The sequence below is a fragment of the Zingiber officinale genome, chromosome 3A, assembly GCF_018446385.1.
Source record: "Zingiber officinale cultivar Zhangliang chromosome 3A, Zo_v1.1, whole genome shotgun sequence".
Lineage (NCBI taxonomy): Eukaryota > Viridiplantae > Streptophyta > Magnoliopsida > Zingiberales > Zingiberaceae > Zingiber > Zingiber officinale.
The window spans coordinates 24,908,726-24,926,099 of record NC_055990.1 but is presented as its reverse complement, the minus strand read 5'-3'; the positions used below and the strand labels follow the sequence as shown (position 1 = coordinate 24,926,099).

Sequence of the window (17,374 nt, the reverse complement as noted above, 5' to 3'; positions counted from 1 at the left end):
TGTCCCTTCTCATTGCAACCGAAGCAAATGATGTGGTCCTTTGACTTTGCTTCGGTGGAGGTGGTCACTAGGTTGACCTCCAAGATCTCTTCTTCCTCCGCTTCACTTGTCTTGGACTTTTCTTCAACCCTTGTGGATGTAGATGATGTCTCATCTTCCTTCTCCTCCTCGGATGTTGAGCATGGCTCAACTTCCGTTTGCTCCTCTTCAACTTGAGCAACTAGACCCATCTCAATGGGTTCTTCTTCCTCTTGTGTAGGTTTAGACTCTTCTTGTAGAACCATCTTCACCTTGCTCCACAACTCATGGGCGTTCTTATACTCACCTACACCATTTATCACATGATTAGGCAAAATATCAATCAATATAGATATTACCTTTGAATTTGCCTCCGATCGTGTGGTTTGCTCTTCCATCCAACGTCGTGGTTGGAGTCTTTTTCCTTTCTTGTCTTTCGGGACTTCAAATGATTCTTTGACCACTATCATGGTGTCCCAATCCGTGTTGAAGAAAACCTCCATCCTCATCATCCAATACGTGATGTCCCCAAGGCTTCCTCCTTCAAATTTTGGAGGGACAATAAACCCGGCCATCTTGTGCTTCCTTGGCGGTTAGTCCAACGGAGAGCGTCCTCGCTCTGATACCACTTGTTGGAGGATCGGTGGCCGGCTTGAAGGGGGGTTGGATAGACGGCGCCCCCAAATCGCTCGCTTTCTACGTATTTGTTAGTTGCGCAGTGGAATACAAATAATACAAACACAAATACGAAAACTAAATGCAAATACAAGAACAAGAAAGCAAACCGCTAACACATTCATTTACGTGGTTCGGAGATAAAGCTCCTACTCCACGGCGTGTCCGTAAGGTGGACGATCCCTCAATCCGTCGGTGGATTAGTCCCCGGCAAACTCCGGCTAGCTCAACCTCCTTGTGGGTGGAGAAACCTCACCACAACACTCACCAACAACACTTGGACACAAGGGAACCTTGAGCACTTTGGTGACTACTAATTAGGCTTTAACCAAGTCTAATTTCGTCGTCTTGGCCGGCCATAACAAGCTCCTTCTTATAGAGCTTGGAACAAATCAAAACCTGATTTGCCCGTTACCAGTCGACTGGTATCGGCACCAGTCAACTGGTGCCAGCCCAACGGCTATCTCAACGGCTCTCTGCTACAGTGCATCAGTCGACTGGTCCATACACCAGTCGACTGCTACAGTACGCTACAGTAACTGCTACAGTACGCTGCAGTAACTGCTATAGTGCCGCTACAGTAAAACCCTAAAACTAAGATTTTACTCCGAGTACAATCTCTCATGCGCTCGTACCCTCACGACTCATTTGACTCTTCTTTGCAGCCTTGACCTCTTGCCTTCAAGCCTACTTCCTTTGGCTCTCGTCCCTCGGATGCATCCAAGCCCGCGGCTCGTCCCCAATGTCATCTTTCGCGTATGCCTCGAAGTCGCTTCCCTCGGCCCTTGTCCTTGCTGCCTTATCCACGGTCCCTCGGATGCTCCATCCTTCACCGGACCCGAAGCCGTCAACCTGAGTCACATGTGTCACCTGCAGTCCTGCACAACTCAAGTACACATATCAAATAACAAGGATAAACCTAACTTAAACCCTTTGCCCAAACACCAAAACACATGGTCCCACGGACCATTGGGATTGCTCCAACAATGTAGACGTGCAATGATGATATTCCACACATGATACAAACATTATGAGTTTTTGGTGATGTCATTTGAGCTCACAAATGCTTCGACCACCTTCATGGATTTAATGAATCAAATGTTTCTAGATTATTTGAACCGGTTTGTAATCATTTATATAGATGATATTATGATATTCTCAAGATCAAAGGAGGAGCATAAAAACATCATGATATAGTTTTAGAAATCCTATAGAGGGAGGGCTTATATGCAAAATTCAACAAATGTGTATTTTGGCTATCATCTATGGGATTTATCGAATATATGATTTCTAACATAGACATTTTCGTAGATCTTCAGAAAGTTGAAGCTATTACCATCTAAGATGGTGCATGAAGTTCATAGTTTTCTTGGATTGGCTGGTTATCACCAAAGATTTGTGAAAAGTTTTTCTAGTCTCGCGACACCTTTGACTCAACTAACTAAGAAAGAAGTGAAGTTTTCATAGATAGAGGCTTGTGAATCAATCTTCTAGGAGCTTGAACAAAAATAATATTTACTTCAATTTTGGTGATTCCTTCTGGTAAAGATGGCTTTGTCCTCTATATGGATGTGTATTTTTAAGGATTGGATTCAATACTGATGTAGTTTGATCGAGTGGTATGCTATGCGTCATGCTAATTGAAAGACCACGAGAAGAGTTAGCCCGCCCATGACTTAAATTAGTAGCTATTATCTTTGCTCTTAAAATATGAAGACATTATATGTATGTGATTACTTTTGAGATTTACATGGACCATAAAAGCCTTAAGTATTTATTCATGTAGAAGGAATAAACATTAGCTAGAGGAGATGGATGAATTTTTTGAAGGACTATGACAGTGCCATCAATTATCATCTAAAAAGGCTAATGTGATATCAGATGCATTAAGTAGTAAATCTCAAAGAGTAATGGATAGCTATGGTGGTTGTTATGGAATTGGTCAAACAAATTTCTAAAATGGATCTAATAGAGGAGGGATAAACACAATAGGGAATACTTGTATCTATGATTTGTTAGCTAGAGCCCTAGAGTCAATCATTTGATGATTGTATTATGGACTTGTTATATCATATTCTATATATTTAAAGGCATTTGGTTTTTGGTTATTATACTTACTTGTATTGGTGCCAAATAAACTAAGTATAATAACGTCCTTGAGTAGAAGGTTCTTACCTATATCAATCGATTGGTTGAATCGATAGTGAGATGATATAGGGAACACTACTTTTAATCATTCCTAATCGAGTATTAACATTCAGGGACAATGTTAATGCAATAAGACTAGCATGTAGGTCAACTCAATGACTTGATCTCACAAGTCATGGATATAGAGATATCAAGTTGACACATGGGTATGCATTAGAGAATATATACTGAATGACCCGCCATGAGAAATTATCATGGATCGTTATATGAGTATCATATACTTTCTCATGTGTCTATTAGTATAACTACTAGTCCTTAGACCTGAAGTCACCATGGTTCTCTACATAAGGAGTTATGTACTTTGGTTTCGTCAAACGTCACCCGTAACTGGGTGGACTATAAAGGCGATTACTGGGTATGTAACAAATTATGCGGAGGGATGTGAGTGATGTAGATGGGATCTATCCCTCCTATATGACGGGAGAGACATCGATATTCTTGATAGAGTGAGACCACGAAGTGCATGGCCATGCCCAAATGAGTCAATATAAGATATTGAGCTCATTTGATTTAGTGAGTCTACTTGGAGTTCAAGATTTAGATTGATCAGAGGATGACATGGTCTATGCCTCACATTGATCAATCTAGATGTTTAGGATAGAAGGACACTTGTCATATATTGTGAGGAGTCACAATTAGTAGTCACAAGGTGATGTTGGATCTCAACATTCTTGTAACTTGGGTAGTAATGATGTATTGATAGATACCGCTCATTACTTATGGCCCTAAATGGGTTTAGGGGCATTGCCAACGTTACAAGAACCTATTGGGTCACACACAAAGAACAAGTGGATGGAGATTAGGTTCATATGATGAACCAAGAGGATTAGATTCATGTGATGAATCAAATTGGATTAAGAGTAATCCTAATTGGGCTAATTGAGTTGGACTCAAGTTGATTCATGTGTTCAATGAGTCTAATTTAGATTATGACTCATTGAATCAATTTAGTTAAATGAATTAGATTCATTATATTAAATTGGCTTGAATTAAATGGTTGGATTAGATCAACCATGAGAGAGATTAAGTCAAGTTTGACTTGACTTGAGAGGAAGAGGAAGAGTCAAGTTTGACTTGACTATTTGCCACATCATTAGTGATTTGGCATTAGGAGGACTAATGATGATGTGTCACATCATCAAAGTGTGCCACCTCATGGGGGTTACAAATTTATTCTCTTTAATCGCCACATTTAATAAGAATGGGGGTTACCTTTTTGGTTTTGAATGAGAATGAATTTTTCATTCACTCACATTTACATCATCTTCTTCCTCAAGCTCTCTTTTTGCTCCTTCTCTTCTCTTGGTCGTGGGTTTCAAGCAAGGGAGAAGAAAGGAGAGTGAGTCTAATCCAAGAAGAAAGGTTAGTGAAAGTCACATAGAGATTTTTAGAGGAGTGTGTTCTCTTCTTTTCCTTTCTTCTTCTTCCAATCCCATCCGAGAGCATCAAGAAGTGCTAGCACACTTGTGGTGTTCTCTTCTCCATCCTTGTGTGTTAGAGAACACATCTTGTTCGTGTGGATACTTCTAGAGGATTGTCTACGTTGACAATCTTGAGATCCAACACTTCCTTGGATGAGCGGGATTCGAAAAGGGCACTCATCAAGGGTAATTTTCTAAACATATAGATCTAAGAGTAGATCTAGTTAGTAAACTCGTACATGTAAAATTTTTGTTCTATACTCTTCTCACGGATCCGTTGGCTAGGGAATTTCGAGGTTTCCGCTACGCGAAAAAGTGGTTTTCACGGCCCGAAAAACCTAACATGATTGCTTAGTCACTTCTAGTCGAGCGGATCAAGGAAACACGAGTTAATAACCAATACCTCAAACTTTTATGTAGTAAATTAGATTCAAACCTGAAGATAGATTTTTCTCATGATGCGGATGGAACTCTACGATTTCAAGGAAGACTATGAGCTCTAGAGACACACGAGATTAAAGAAGATCTGTTGGATCAAAAGCGCTAGAAGAGAGGAGTGAATAACGTGTTAGGACCAAAAGTAGCTAGAGGGGGGGGGGGGGGGAATAGCTCGTCGCGTTCGCTCATTGCTCGGCGTTGCTCGTTTCTTCAAGAATATGCAGCGGAAAATACAGAAACAAATACAACAACGCTAACACGGTTGGTTTACTTGGTATCCACCTCACAAGAGGTGACTAGTCCAAGGATCCACACCACGCACGCACCCTCCACTATGAAAACACTCCTTTTCGGTAACTACCGAGGGCGGAGAAGCCCTACAAGACTCTCAGTACAAGAAGAAAGGAAAGGGAAACAAGATACAAGCGCAAAGCTTACAATGAGTACAGAAAACCCTAACCCTAGCTTCTCTTCTTGCCTTTGATCCGCCTCTTGACTTGGAAAGCTTCCAAGATCCTTCAAGAACTGGCGATCTGATCTTTTAGAGGCGTGGAGGGCTGGCGAGTAATCTAGAGTGAATCGGAGAAGCGATGCCGCAGCCATCACACTGTATAGCAGGTTCGGTCGGATCCCGATCGATCGAATGTTCCCAATCGATCGGGAGGCTTTGGATCGATCACGGATCGATCCAGCGCTTATCGCCGAAAGCGCTGGATCGATCCACGGATCGATCCGGCACTTGGTTTGCCCATACCAATCGATCCGCGATCGATTGGGACCTCTGAATCGATCACGGATCGATCCGAGCTCTGATTTGGGGCAGTGCGGATCGATCGCGATCGATCCGAGCTGGATCGATCCAGCGATCGATCCGGCGATTTTGTCCAAAACCAAGTCCCAAACCTCCCAAACCAACATCCGGTCAACCTTGACTGTTGGTATGTCATGCCTAGCATCTAGTCACTCCCTTGACCTGCTAGGACTCCCTTACCAAGTGTCGGTCAATCCTTTTGACCCACTTGGACTTTTCTCTGTGCCAGTATCCGGTCAATCCTTTGACCTACTTGGACTTTTCTTTCATGCCAGTATCCGGTCAATCCTTTGACCTACTTGGACTTCCGCACCGGATGTCCGATCATCCTTGATCCATCTGGATTTTCCTGGCCTGACTCACGGGACTTTCACCTAGCTTCACTCACTAGGGTTTTCCATCGCCTAGCTTCACTCACTAGGACTTTCACGCTTCACTCACGGGATTTTCACCTAGCTTCACTCACTAGGGTTTTCCATCCGCTAGCTTCACTCACTAGGACATTCACCGGCTTCACTCAGATTTTCCATCTGCCTAGCTTCACTCACTAGGACTTTCACCTGGCTTCACTCACCAGGATTTCCATCTGCCTAGCTTCACTCACTAGGACTTCCACCTGGCTTCACTCACCAGGATTTCCATCTGCCTAGCTTCACTCACTAGGACTTCCTTCTGCCTGGCTTCACTCACCAGGACTTTTCTTCTGCCTGGCTTCACTCACAAGGACTTTTCTTCTGCCTGGCTTCACTCACCAGGACTTTCATACTGCCTAGCAAGTATCCAGTCAACCTTGACCTACTCACAAGGTCTTTCATTTTGCCTAACATCCCAGTTAGGACTTCCCAGTCAAGTATCCAGTCAACCTTGACCTACTTGACTCTTCTTCAATCAATATCTTATTGTCAAACATCTAAACCCAAACCAAGACTCAGCTTGGTTACCCAGGTCAACCTTGACCTGAGGGATATTGCACCAACATAACGCTCGTGGCTTTTCACGTTTTTAGAAATATAATCAAGAGTAATAATAAGCAACGGAAATAGAAAGTAAAAGCAACAATCGCTGACACTTTTCTTTTACTTTGTTCGGAACCTGTGATGACTTCTACTCTATGACTCGTGATAGTTGATAACTTTCGTTAGACAATCAACTATAATTTGAAATATTACAAGAGAGATTTCAATTACAATGTAACTGTAAATATGCAAAAATTACCGATAACTAAGGATTTGGAGATTTGGGCTTTCAGTCATCAGAGCAGCGTTACAACGCCGCTAAGTCATTTCTAGAGCAGCACGCAAGAGCGAAAGTCGTTCAAATGGATGTCTCCAAGGTGTTGGCCGAACCCTCCTTTTATAGCCCTCTCTGGGCATCTGGATACACCCTAGAGCTCCTGGAGTATACTGACGTGGCTGCACCTTGTTGAAAGTTTATCCCACAAATTTTATCCACCTCTGGGCACCTAGATTATGACGTGCCCTAGCCAATCAGCATGTGCCACCTCAGCCATTGTCCAAGTGCCTTATCAACCTCTCTGGGCGCTTGCAGCAACTTCCAACACTCAGACCTTCGGGCGCCTGGATAAGGTCCAGGCGCCTGGAGCCCTCTTTTTCATCCTTTTACTTTCTTACATCATAAGGTTAGACTAACAAGCAATAATATATAAAGTAGGGTAATATTTGACGGTTTTCGGCCTATCCAGTCATGACTTTGAGTTTTACTAAAACTCTAAGTTGAATCGACGCCTACTGTTCCTTCTACGGGTAACACATCCTCACCTACTCCTCTTAGGAGAATTTACCTTTGCCAAACCGATCCTTTAGACCGTTAGACTTTTGCTCAATATCTGAGACTTCAGGACTTTCCGCTAGACATCCAAATCTCGACCCGTCTAGTATTTCGCCTAGTGTCTGCGACCCCAAGCCTTTTACCTAGTGTCCTCAACCCTAGGATTTTTGCTCGATGTCCTCAATCTATCAAGACTTGGCTCAATCTCATGAACTAGGACTTTCTTGCCTAGCTGCAACTAGGACTTTCCACATGCCTAGTGTCCACTAGAACTTATTTGCCTAGCCTCAACTAGAACTTTCACCTTGTCTAAGATCACTTAAGACTTTTCTGCACACTTAGTTAACCTTATTAGTACAACAATAAGACTTAACTTTGAACCCTATCTTAATATCAAAACTTAGGTTCTCCAACAAAATCTACTCTAGAAAGCACATCAATCATGATTCACTATTCAACCAAGAGGTCGAGACTTAAAATACTCCTATTGTTAAAAAGGTATGAAAAGATATATTACTGACTTTGTAGCTCGATGCTTGGTATGTCAACAAGTAAGGCAAAACATCAGAGACTAAGAGAATTACTCCAAAAAATTTTGTGCCTAAATAAAAATGAGGACATTACTATGAACTTTATGGAAGAGTTACCTAAAACCTAGAAAGGGGCATGACTCAATTTTAGTGATAATTGACCAATTAACCAAGTGCTACTGATTCATAAGACTGACTCTTTGGTCTATTTAATAGAGTTATACTGCAGAGAGATCACTAGACTCCATGGAATACCCCTTAGTATCATTTCTGATTAAAATCAATATTTTATCTAGCGGTTCTGATAGAGTTGTTAGTGTAGGGATCACCACATTGAACCTATTTTTTTTATCTATGATCAGTTTGAAGTTAAGTAATTTTATGATCTAATAAGGATGTCAAATGCGTAGGTGAAGGAAACTTGATAGAAGATAAGTCTTAGTAGGAAACAAAGCAGGTGGAGGAAAGTCCAAGTAGGGTTCTGGACAATAATAGTTGGGTACTAGGCAATGAAAAACCTAATGAGCACTAGATAGTGTAAGTCCTGGTGGATCAACTGGGAGCTGAGCACTTGAAGATGGAAGTCCTAATGGGTCAATTGGGAGTTGAGTACATGGCAATGGAAGTCCCAATGGGTTAGTTGAAAGCTAAACATTTGGCGGTGGAAGTCTCGGTAGGTAAGCTAGACGCTGAACAATTGGCAAAGGTAAAGTCTTGGAGGTACTAGGCAAGGTAAATTGAGTTTCGAGCAACAAATGTTGTTCGAAACCTTCAACTTTTGTTAGTACATTTTGTGCACTAACTTCGTATCACAGGAAGCTACTTAGTGTTCGAGGTAATCAAAAGGTATCCGAGAGACCAAATGGAAATAAGTTCTGATTGATCAATCTCTAGGAGCCAGGAGTGAGGTGCAGGTGACCTTAGTGTATGGGAGATTAGAGCAACTTCCAAGCGACTAAAGTAGGAGTCATCTAGCCATCTGAAGGAGACGGTTAAGGATTGGAGTTGACCAAGCTCCATGCACCCAGAGGGAGTCTAGTTGACTAGAGTCCGCAGAGTTATCCTGATCCAATGTCAAAATGGATCAATTTTATAGTTGAGTTAGCATGTTCCAAGTGATCGAAAGGGCTTCTAATCGACTGGAAGAGTGTTAGGTCAATGTTCGACTGGGCTCTATAAAGGAGACTCGAGGCAATGGTTTTCATATCAATCAATAAATTATTCATTCCTTCTCTAAGTGCTTGTCTTCTTTCATTTGTGTCCTCGGGGCTATCGTGTCGCAGTAGGATATCTATGTTGTCACCTAGACACTCGCGGTTTGATCCTTAGTTATGGTGTATTTGTAAAAAAATTTCATCCAAATGGGGCGTACAATTAAAGGATGCCCGATGAAGAATTTTCATGGGGTGGACTAGTCATCCTCAAGGCTAGTCAATGAGACTAACTGGATTTATCATTTTTTATCTTCTTTCATTTGTGTGCTAACACATTGCATTTGTGTTATTCAAAGATCAACAAGCAACCTAGTCTTGTAATCTCTATTCTTCTTGTGTTGTCGTACATTTATATATTATTGTGCTTAATCTAAATTCTTGTTAAAGGATTTCTCCGCCTCCAGAAGATTTCTAGAAAGGAGATCATTTATAAATATTAACTTGAGTTTTGCAATATTAATTAGGTCAAGTATTATAAATATTGGTTAAGTTTGATCTTGCTTGTTTAGTTTTGGTTAAGAAAATTGTCTTACTTGGTTAAATTAATAGTCAAATGTAGATTTAATTAGTATTATTTCTTAATTAGTTAATTTTGTTTCTGCTACATATTATAATTGTTTGTTTATTTAATTGTTATATCATCAACTCATAAAATTTTATACAATATTCATCCATCTTTAACATAGACTCGATCTGTAACAACCCAAATTTCCTCATTTCGAGTCTTAATAGTACTTAAAAATATTTAGAAATGCTTTAGAAGAATTCTAGAGATTTTTAGAGTATTTTTATGCAATATTTGGAGTTCGTTTGGTATTTTTACCAAAAGAAACAAGTTGCAAAAAATAAAGAAAATTAGCCGAGATTTGAACCTGCAACCTCCGGCTGAACCAAGCCTTAAGCAAATCCGGCTGACCAAGTGGTCAAGCAGGCGGTTCTGTTTAGAAAAGGTAGCGAATTTATTTAAGATAGTTAACAGAATATTATAAAAGGGATAAGTTGATGTTGGATTTGTCTGTTTAGAAAAGGTAGCGAATTTATTTAAGATAGTTAACAGAATATTGGATTATAAAATAGATAAGTTGATGTTGGATTTGTCTGTTTAGAAAAGGTAGCGAATTTATTTAAGATAGTTAACAGAATATTGGATTATAAAAGGGATAAGTTGATGTTGGATTTGTCTGTTTAGAAAAGGTAGCGAATTTATTTAAGGAGTTAACAAAAATATTAAGTTATAAAAAGGGATAAGTTGATGCTCTGTTTTCCCGGGACTTAAACCATTCTCTCCTTCTCTTCTGCGTACGATGGCGGAGCTCGGGTAGAAAACGAAAGGGAGTTAGGACATCATCTCCGGCGGCCGGCCAAGGTCCTAGAAGCCATTTTTGTTCGGTTGTGAGTCCAAGAAGCAAGGTAAGTCACTACTCACCTGCAGTAGGATAGTTTCGAGGTCTATTCTTTGTTCCTCTCCTTGTTCCCGAAGCTTTGCATGAAACCCTAGGGCTTGTTTGTAGGTGAATTGATAAGCTGTTTTTATCTCACAGCATGCCTTAAGAGTTGTATTTATTTTGTCGCTAATCTTTTTGTCAAGCCAGGACAACCCTTATATTTAGCATACGGTTTTGGGATTCCCTTGTTTCTGCCGTGTATTAACAGTGGTTCTTTAGGGATGCTATATTTTCAGTAGAGCAATATATAGAAGTTCAAGTTGTGAATCAGTTTTGTAGAGGTTTATGTTTTAAGTTTTCAGCAAGTTTAATTTGGTGATTGTTGAGGTTTTGCGATTTGAACTGTGAAGCTTTGATTTCTTATGGTTTTGCAATCACTGGATGGTTTCGAATTGGAACGATGAAGTTCTGTTTCTCCTTTGTGCTTCTTAATGCCATGAGTAGATAAGGTTCAGTTGGAGGTGTTACTGCTGTTTTTGCTTAATGGATTTGGCTGGTTAGCGAGTGTTTTGTTTCCTCCTAGTGGTTCCAAAAGTTTCGGATAGAGTTTAATATTTGCTAAGAAAAAAAAGAGCACGAACAACCCCATTTCCCTTGTGTTTACAGCAAGCATGAAAAGGAGTGAATAGCTTTTGTAGTAGTGCAGATTTTTGCATTTAGGAGCAGTGCAGATTTTTGCATATTGTAGCATTGCAGATTTTGGTTTTCCATTGCTTTTGGATGTGTACGAACAGATTTCTGGATTTCCTTATTGCCATTAGTTGTGCATGAGCAGATTTGAGGTTTATATATATTTTCTTGTTACACTCATTCTAGGATACAGATTTGAATTTCTCTATTCTAACATGAGGTTTAGATATGTTTCCTTGCTACCATTTATTCCAGCAAACTTCACATAAGTTTAGAGTCAGTCAGTTTAGTTCTCTTAATTCGAAGCATGCAGTATAGGTTTTAATTCCAACAAGTTTTAGATTTAGTTTAAGCTTGTATGGTATGCAGATTTATATAAGTATTGCTTACAGATTTTGATAAGTATTGCATGCAGAACTGCAATCTTAGAACAGATTCTTATTAAGCTTAATATGCAGAATTTTATTAGCATAGTAGGCAGATTTTTGGTTCAAGCATTTTAAAGTTAGAATTTGTTTAAACATTTTAGTTTCTTTTTAAAGAAGCATTCTTTTAGAAGTATTAACAAGTATAAGAAATATAAATAAAAGAAAGAAAAAGGCCAAGGCCTTAAGTAGATCCCAAAGTCAAGACTTTAGGGATTTTGGCACACAAGGTGCTTAAAGAAAATGCTGAGGCATTATATATTAGAAGTATTAAAAGATAACAAGTATTTTACTTTTATCAGTGGCACTGTACTGGACTCTCAGTGGTCCTTGGGTTGGGCTCCCATAGTCGTCCCTAGGTTTAGATAACCTAGTATGCAGGACTCTCAGTTGTCCTTGGGCTGGGCTCCCATAGTCGTCCCTAGGTTTAGATAACCTAGTAAACCCTACTAGATTCGGGACCAGCTATCTCGGGTCTAGTTAGGGATGCACGTTGCTGGGCCCAAGAAGAAAGTTGATTATTATTTTGAAGTATTATAAGTATAAGTTTTTGAACAAACAAAATAAGTTTCACATAAGTATAAAAGTATAAAAGAATAAGTTTAGAACAGATGAATTAAGTTTCATTTTGTTTTAAAATCAGCAAGTTTAGTTTCCTTTTATGCTAGCATGTTATTTAGATTAGCTTACTGTTCTTTGCTATTAGAAGAGCATGAGTAGCTTTACATGTTTAGCACTTCAGTATGTTTTTTTATTTACTAGTAGATGAGCATGAGTAGTTTTCCTTTTGAGTATTCAGTTTTAGTTTTCAGTATATTCACATGCATATCGAGTTTTGTGAATTAGATAGCGCTTACTAAGCATTTTGCTTATAGATTGTATTTCCTCTTACTGCAGATACAGGAAGACGACGAGGAGGTGCGGATGGTGTGTGATGCCAGGACTATGGAAGAGACTTGGGATATTATTAAGTTTCCGCATTTTAGTAATTAATAAACATTTGAAGTTGTATTTTATGTTCATGTCATTTGAGATTCTTTTGTTTAGATTGCATGGAGATGAGTTCTGTTTAGTAAGTATGCATCTGTTGGTATTGTCACTTATTTAACTGCATGAGTGATTGATATATGTTCCAGCCGCATGTGGCTGATGTATACTATGTTTGTATCTCGGTTTATGGTCACCGATACAGAGGAGACTCTGCCAAAATTTTTCGGTAGAGACTCTTTGTGGTTTCGATCATACCGGTTAAGTAGAGTTAGTAGTCAAGTAACGGTCATCCTTAGAGTGTAATAGTATAGATAAGAAGGGTGGTCGTTACACGATCTTACAAATTGGTATCAAAGCGAGTTAAGCTAATAATACGTTAAGGAAGTTTAATTAAGTGCAGGTCTAGGCTAGATAAGGAGTATCTATTTGATTCATATAGTTAAGCGAAACTAATTGAAACTAACTTACCTTATTCTAAACGAGTTAGACTAAAATTTTGTATTAAGTTTGTTTGGGTGTGTCATTTCTTTTATTAGCTTTGTCTACATTAGCTGAATCATGGCAATCTCTATCTCTTTATCATATTCTTCCACACTCTTAGACTCTTAGATTAGACCTTGTTGTCGTTGGTAAAAATCTTGATAGTAATATGATAGAATGAACCTCTTTCACATAATAGGTTTCATTTTCTCTCAAGTGTCAACTAGTCTCTCATAGTTTCTTCTTCTGCTCAATCAAACATTAGTTCCATTTTCTTTTGCCACTTTAAATGTGCTTTTGGATCACTTTTGTTTAGAAATGAAGGAATCCTCATCTTGATATTTCCCAATTTTTTTTATCAATATGATTATTCAACCTTCCTCTTTAACCACTAACTCTACTATAATCAGATCTACCACTTGATATGATAAACCCGATTAGCCAGGACTAGTCAATAAGCCTAACTGGATTATCATATTAACAACCTCATAAACACCATCTTCATCATCATTCTAGTCATGGTTATGTTGCCTAGACCTTTGTATAGTAACTCCACCAATTCATTTCCTTTGCAATCTAGCAATTGCAACATCTCATCCCTCCAATCTATCTAAGATCTAACTAAATTTTATTTTCATGCACTCTAAGTGTTATCAAGGCATGTTGGTCAAGTAATTCTCCTAACCTTTCTTCTCCACTTGTTGTCATTAAAATAATTCGTTATCACTTAGCTCACTAAAATTAACTCTTTAAAAAACTTAGAATTGAGGCAATTCCCTATATTCGTCCATTGACTAATCAAATATTTTCAAGGATATGGAATATTGATTTGGATAAAAGATAGGAATTGAAAAAAGAATGCAACTTAGTAGAATTGATATCTTGAATTAAGACTAAAAAAAATATACTAGAATTTAATCTAGGCAGGTGCTAGAATTAAATCTAGGCAAATACCATAATTAAATCTAGGTAGAACTTAAAGGAAATATGGAATTGAAAGTTAAATATATTGGAAATAAGTGATGAAAGGAAAATTGTCAAAATTTATTATAGGTAGGTGCTAGAATTGAATTTAGACAAATTCTATAATTGAATTTAGACTGAACTTAAAAGAAATGTAGAATTGAAAATTAAAGACATTTGAAATAAATGTTGAAAGGAAATTTAACAAATTTAATCTAGGTAGGTGTCATAATTGAATCTAGACAAATGCCTGAATTGAATTTAAGCAAAACTTAAAGAAAATATGAAATTAAAAGATAAAGGGTAGTACAAGGGAATTCAAGTATAGAAATAATAAAAATAAAATAACTCTATTTCTACTCTCTTTTTTTCCCCTAAATTTTGGTCTTCCCTTCTTCTTTTTGTCTTTTTTTTCAGAAAATCATACAAAAAAAATTCTCTCTTTTTTTTCCAATAGCAACAAGGTAACCAAGACTTTCTAAGATTGAAATGATAATAATAAATATCAAAAGATAAACAAAATAGACAAATTATAACAAAGGTTTAAGCACAAAAAGAAAAGATAACCAAATTGATGTGAATCCAAAGGAGAAGAATGTCTCATAAACCCACAACAAGTTGAGGAAAGAAATATGAAAAAAAATTAAATCAATAAGATGGATAAATAAACCTCGACCCAATACTTAACAAAGCACGAGCCTTAGGTATAGGAGGTAAAAGATGTCGAACCTTGGAATTTAGATCAATAAGTTTAAGAACACTATGAAAGAATGCTTTGATAAGTTCTAAATAATAAAGAACTAACAAGTATGAGTTTCACCATACTTTGGATTGAAAAGTAAGACAAAGTTACATGTGTGACTATCATCCTCCTTTTATTTATAGCTATAGGGCAACCTAAAAATTCTAAAAGACTAAAAAGAAATTCATTTAGAAAAAGTCTACGTAGATTACATAACTAGTTTGAGCTTAAATCACCATTATACTCAAATACAAGTAGAAATTATCACTACATATGTAACTATAATAGGGATATTAAAATTATCCCCACTATATAGAAATAAGACCTAAGTGACTAATCAAGTCCACCGAAGGCTTAAATTAGATTGACTAAAATACATGATTTACTCTTTTTCAAATCGGCTTAATTGTAATTTTAACCGTAACATTTTCAATTAGTATATTAAATATTTTCTTAATCATTTTTGCCTTATCCATTATAATTAGGCCTCTATTGATGTGTAATGGATCATCAAAAAGATCTAGAGTGAGATACTTCTTTCTTTCACTACTCTCAACTTGATCTTTATCCTTAGCTTATTTGACCATAACTTATTCTCCATCTTTGACTCCATCAAAATATCTCAGTTAAATCCAATTACTTTGAGGTTGACTACACCAATAATTTCTTTTAATAAAAACATTGTTACTAAGTGAAGATTTAAGATCATCAAATGATTTCACTAACCACAGTATAAATATTAAGCAATATGTCATAAATAAATTTTAAATTTAATTATTGTAGAGGAATCGTTGAGATTTTGATTTAGAAAATAAAAATTAAAAACTACTTAACTTTGTTTTTTTTTCTTTTTTTTTTGTTTTGATTTTTTTTATTAAAGGGACACATTTATTGTATTAATTGATTTTTTTCATTAACCACAGCATCAACTTCTATTTCTTCAAAATTACTCATTTATTGTATTAATTGATTTATTTAATTATTTAAATTTAATCAACTTTCCTTCAAGTTTTATTTCTTCAAAGTTAATTATTAAAGTATTCAATTGATGTTTAGTTATTTAAATTTAATCAATGCTTATAGATATCTCAATTGGAATTGACTCAGGCAATATTCTCATCAATAACTTGAGAAATTAATAGTTCTACCATTGACATTTATCAACAAGTTAACTGCCAACGACTTGTTAACGACACATTGTATACTGACGTTACAAAACGTCAGTGAAAAAACATCAGGCAAGTTTCCATCACCACAATTACCCACAATGTAAGCCAACATTTTCAGAGATGTCCTTTCTCCCCGACACCTTCAAACATCCGCAATACACAGTACTCCTGTAGTGACCTCCAAGGGTGCTACTCTACGTCAGTTGAACAAATATTTAGTACACATAAGAATTCAGAGGAGTAAAACTTCAAATGACAATTCGTACTTGTACAGAAAAAATATTTTAAACAGGAGTCAGAATATTAGAGGGCACTGCTTTGTTTCTCTACAGGAATTCACATTTTTATTGAGAAGTCAGTAACAATTACTTCGCTGGTTTTGTTGTGTGAACTGCTCCAACACGCAACATTTGTAACTTAGTGAAGGACATTGACTGCCACTGCAAGACAAGCCAACTCAATCCTCCAAAGGATTCTGCTTCTGAATTTCAATACTATTGGATCTAAAATATGTTGCAGTGTCATTCAATGTGTTGTTGCTGCCACGGCACTGCAACAATTGCAGCTGAAGGCTCTGAACAAGCTCATTTAAACGTTGGATATTCTTCTCTTGAGATAAGATTATCTGAAAGACAACAAACTTCAAGTTACATCAACACAAATCATATATAGAAATAGCAACCATAACCCAAACTCCTGTAACCCTTGTAATTTTGGTCAAACACTGTAGTCCAGGCAAATATCATGAAAGAAAAATTAGACCCTCTATTAATATTGTAAACTTTGTGCGATGACCTGATCAGAAGGCAAAACAAAAATTTATAGACACAGCTAAGTAGGCTTAAATATGAATGCCTAATAATGAATAAACTTAGTGTGGTTATATTGTTAGTCCCAGGTATTTTGTTCTCATCATCATTATCACCCACATAATCACCGACGACTCAACATCATGATCAGTGGCAGTCATGTTACTCTCAACTATTTGGATTGAGCAATACAGATCTTTATCCCTCCATTGAATTCTATAACAGGATATCACAGCCAAAGTGTTAAAAGCAGTTTTAGGTGGTAGGCAGTCAGTCAACCACCTAGCACCTAGGTGGCCAGCATTGAAAAGGTATTAAAATACGATGCTGCTAGATGTTGTCTGGATGACAAACTGGATTTTTTTCAGGTGATCAAATGATGCATAACAATGGCTAGAGTTTGCCTGGATGCTGTGACAGCATCACATGTGGAGTCATAGCGCAGCATTGTGTGTGGACTATGGAATCTCAGCATCGGCGACGCCTGTGGAGTCTGAATGACAGCCAACATTGTCATTTGTGGACCGTTGCTGGCAGCAGCACGTGGAGAGGAGTCTCAGTGGCAACCGGCAGCATCGCATATGGAGGTATCAACCAAGATTCGATGTAGGTAGAGGG

At 37.7% G+C, this 17,374-nt stretch overlaps 1 protein-coding gene across 1 annotated transcript in view; it reads right to left on the bottom strand.

Annotated features, from left to right (window-relative positions):
- Positions 1–16,150: 16,150 nt before the first annotated feature.
- Positions 16,151–17,374, bottom strand: part of LOC122051469 — a 12,115-nt gene continuing 10,891 nt past the window's right edge. The window contains exon 5 of the mRNA XM_042612622.1: positions 16,151–16,459. Within this exon, the coding sequence (XP_042468556.1) occupies positions 16,405–16,459 (55 nt within the window). The 3' untranslated portion in view covers positions 16,151–16,404. The remainder of the gene's footprint in view (positions 16,460–17,374) is intronic.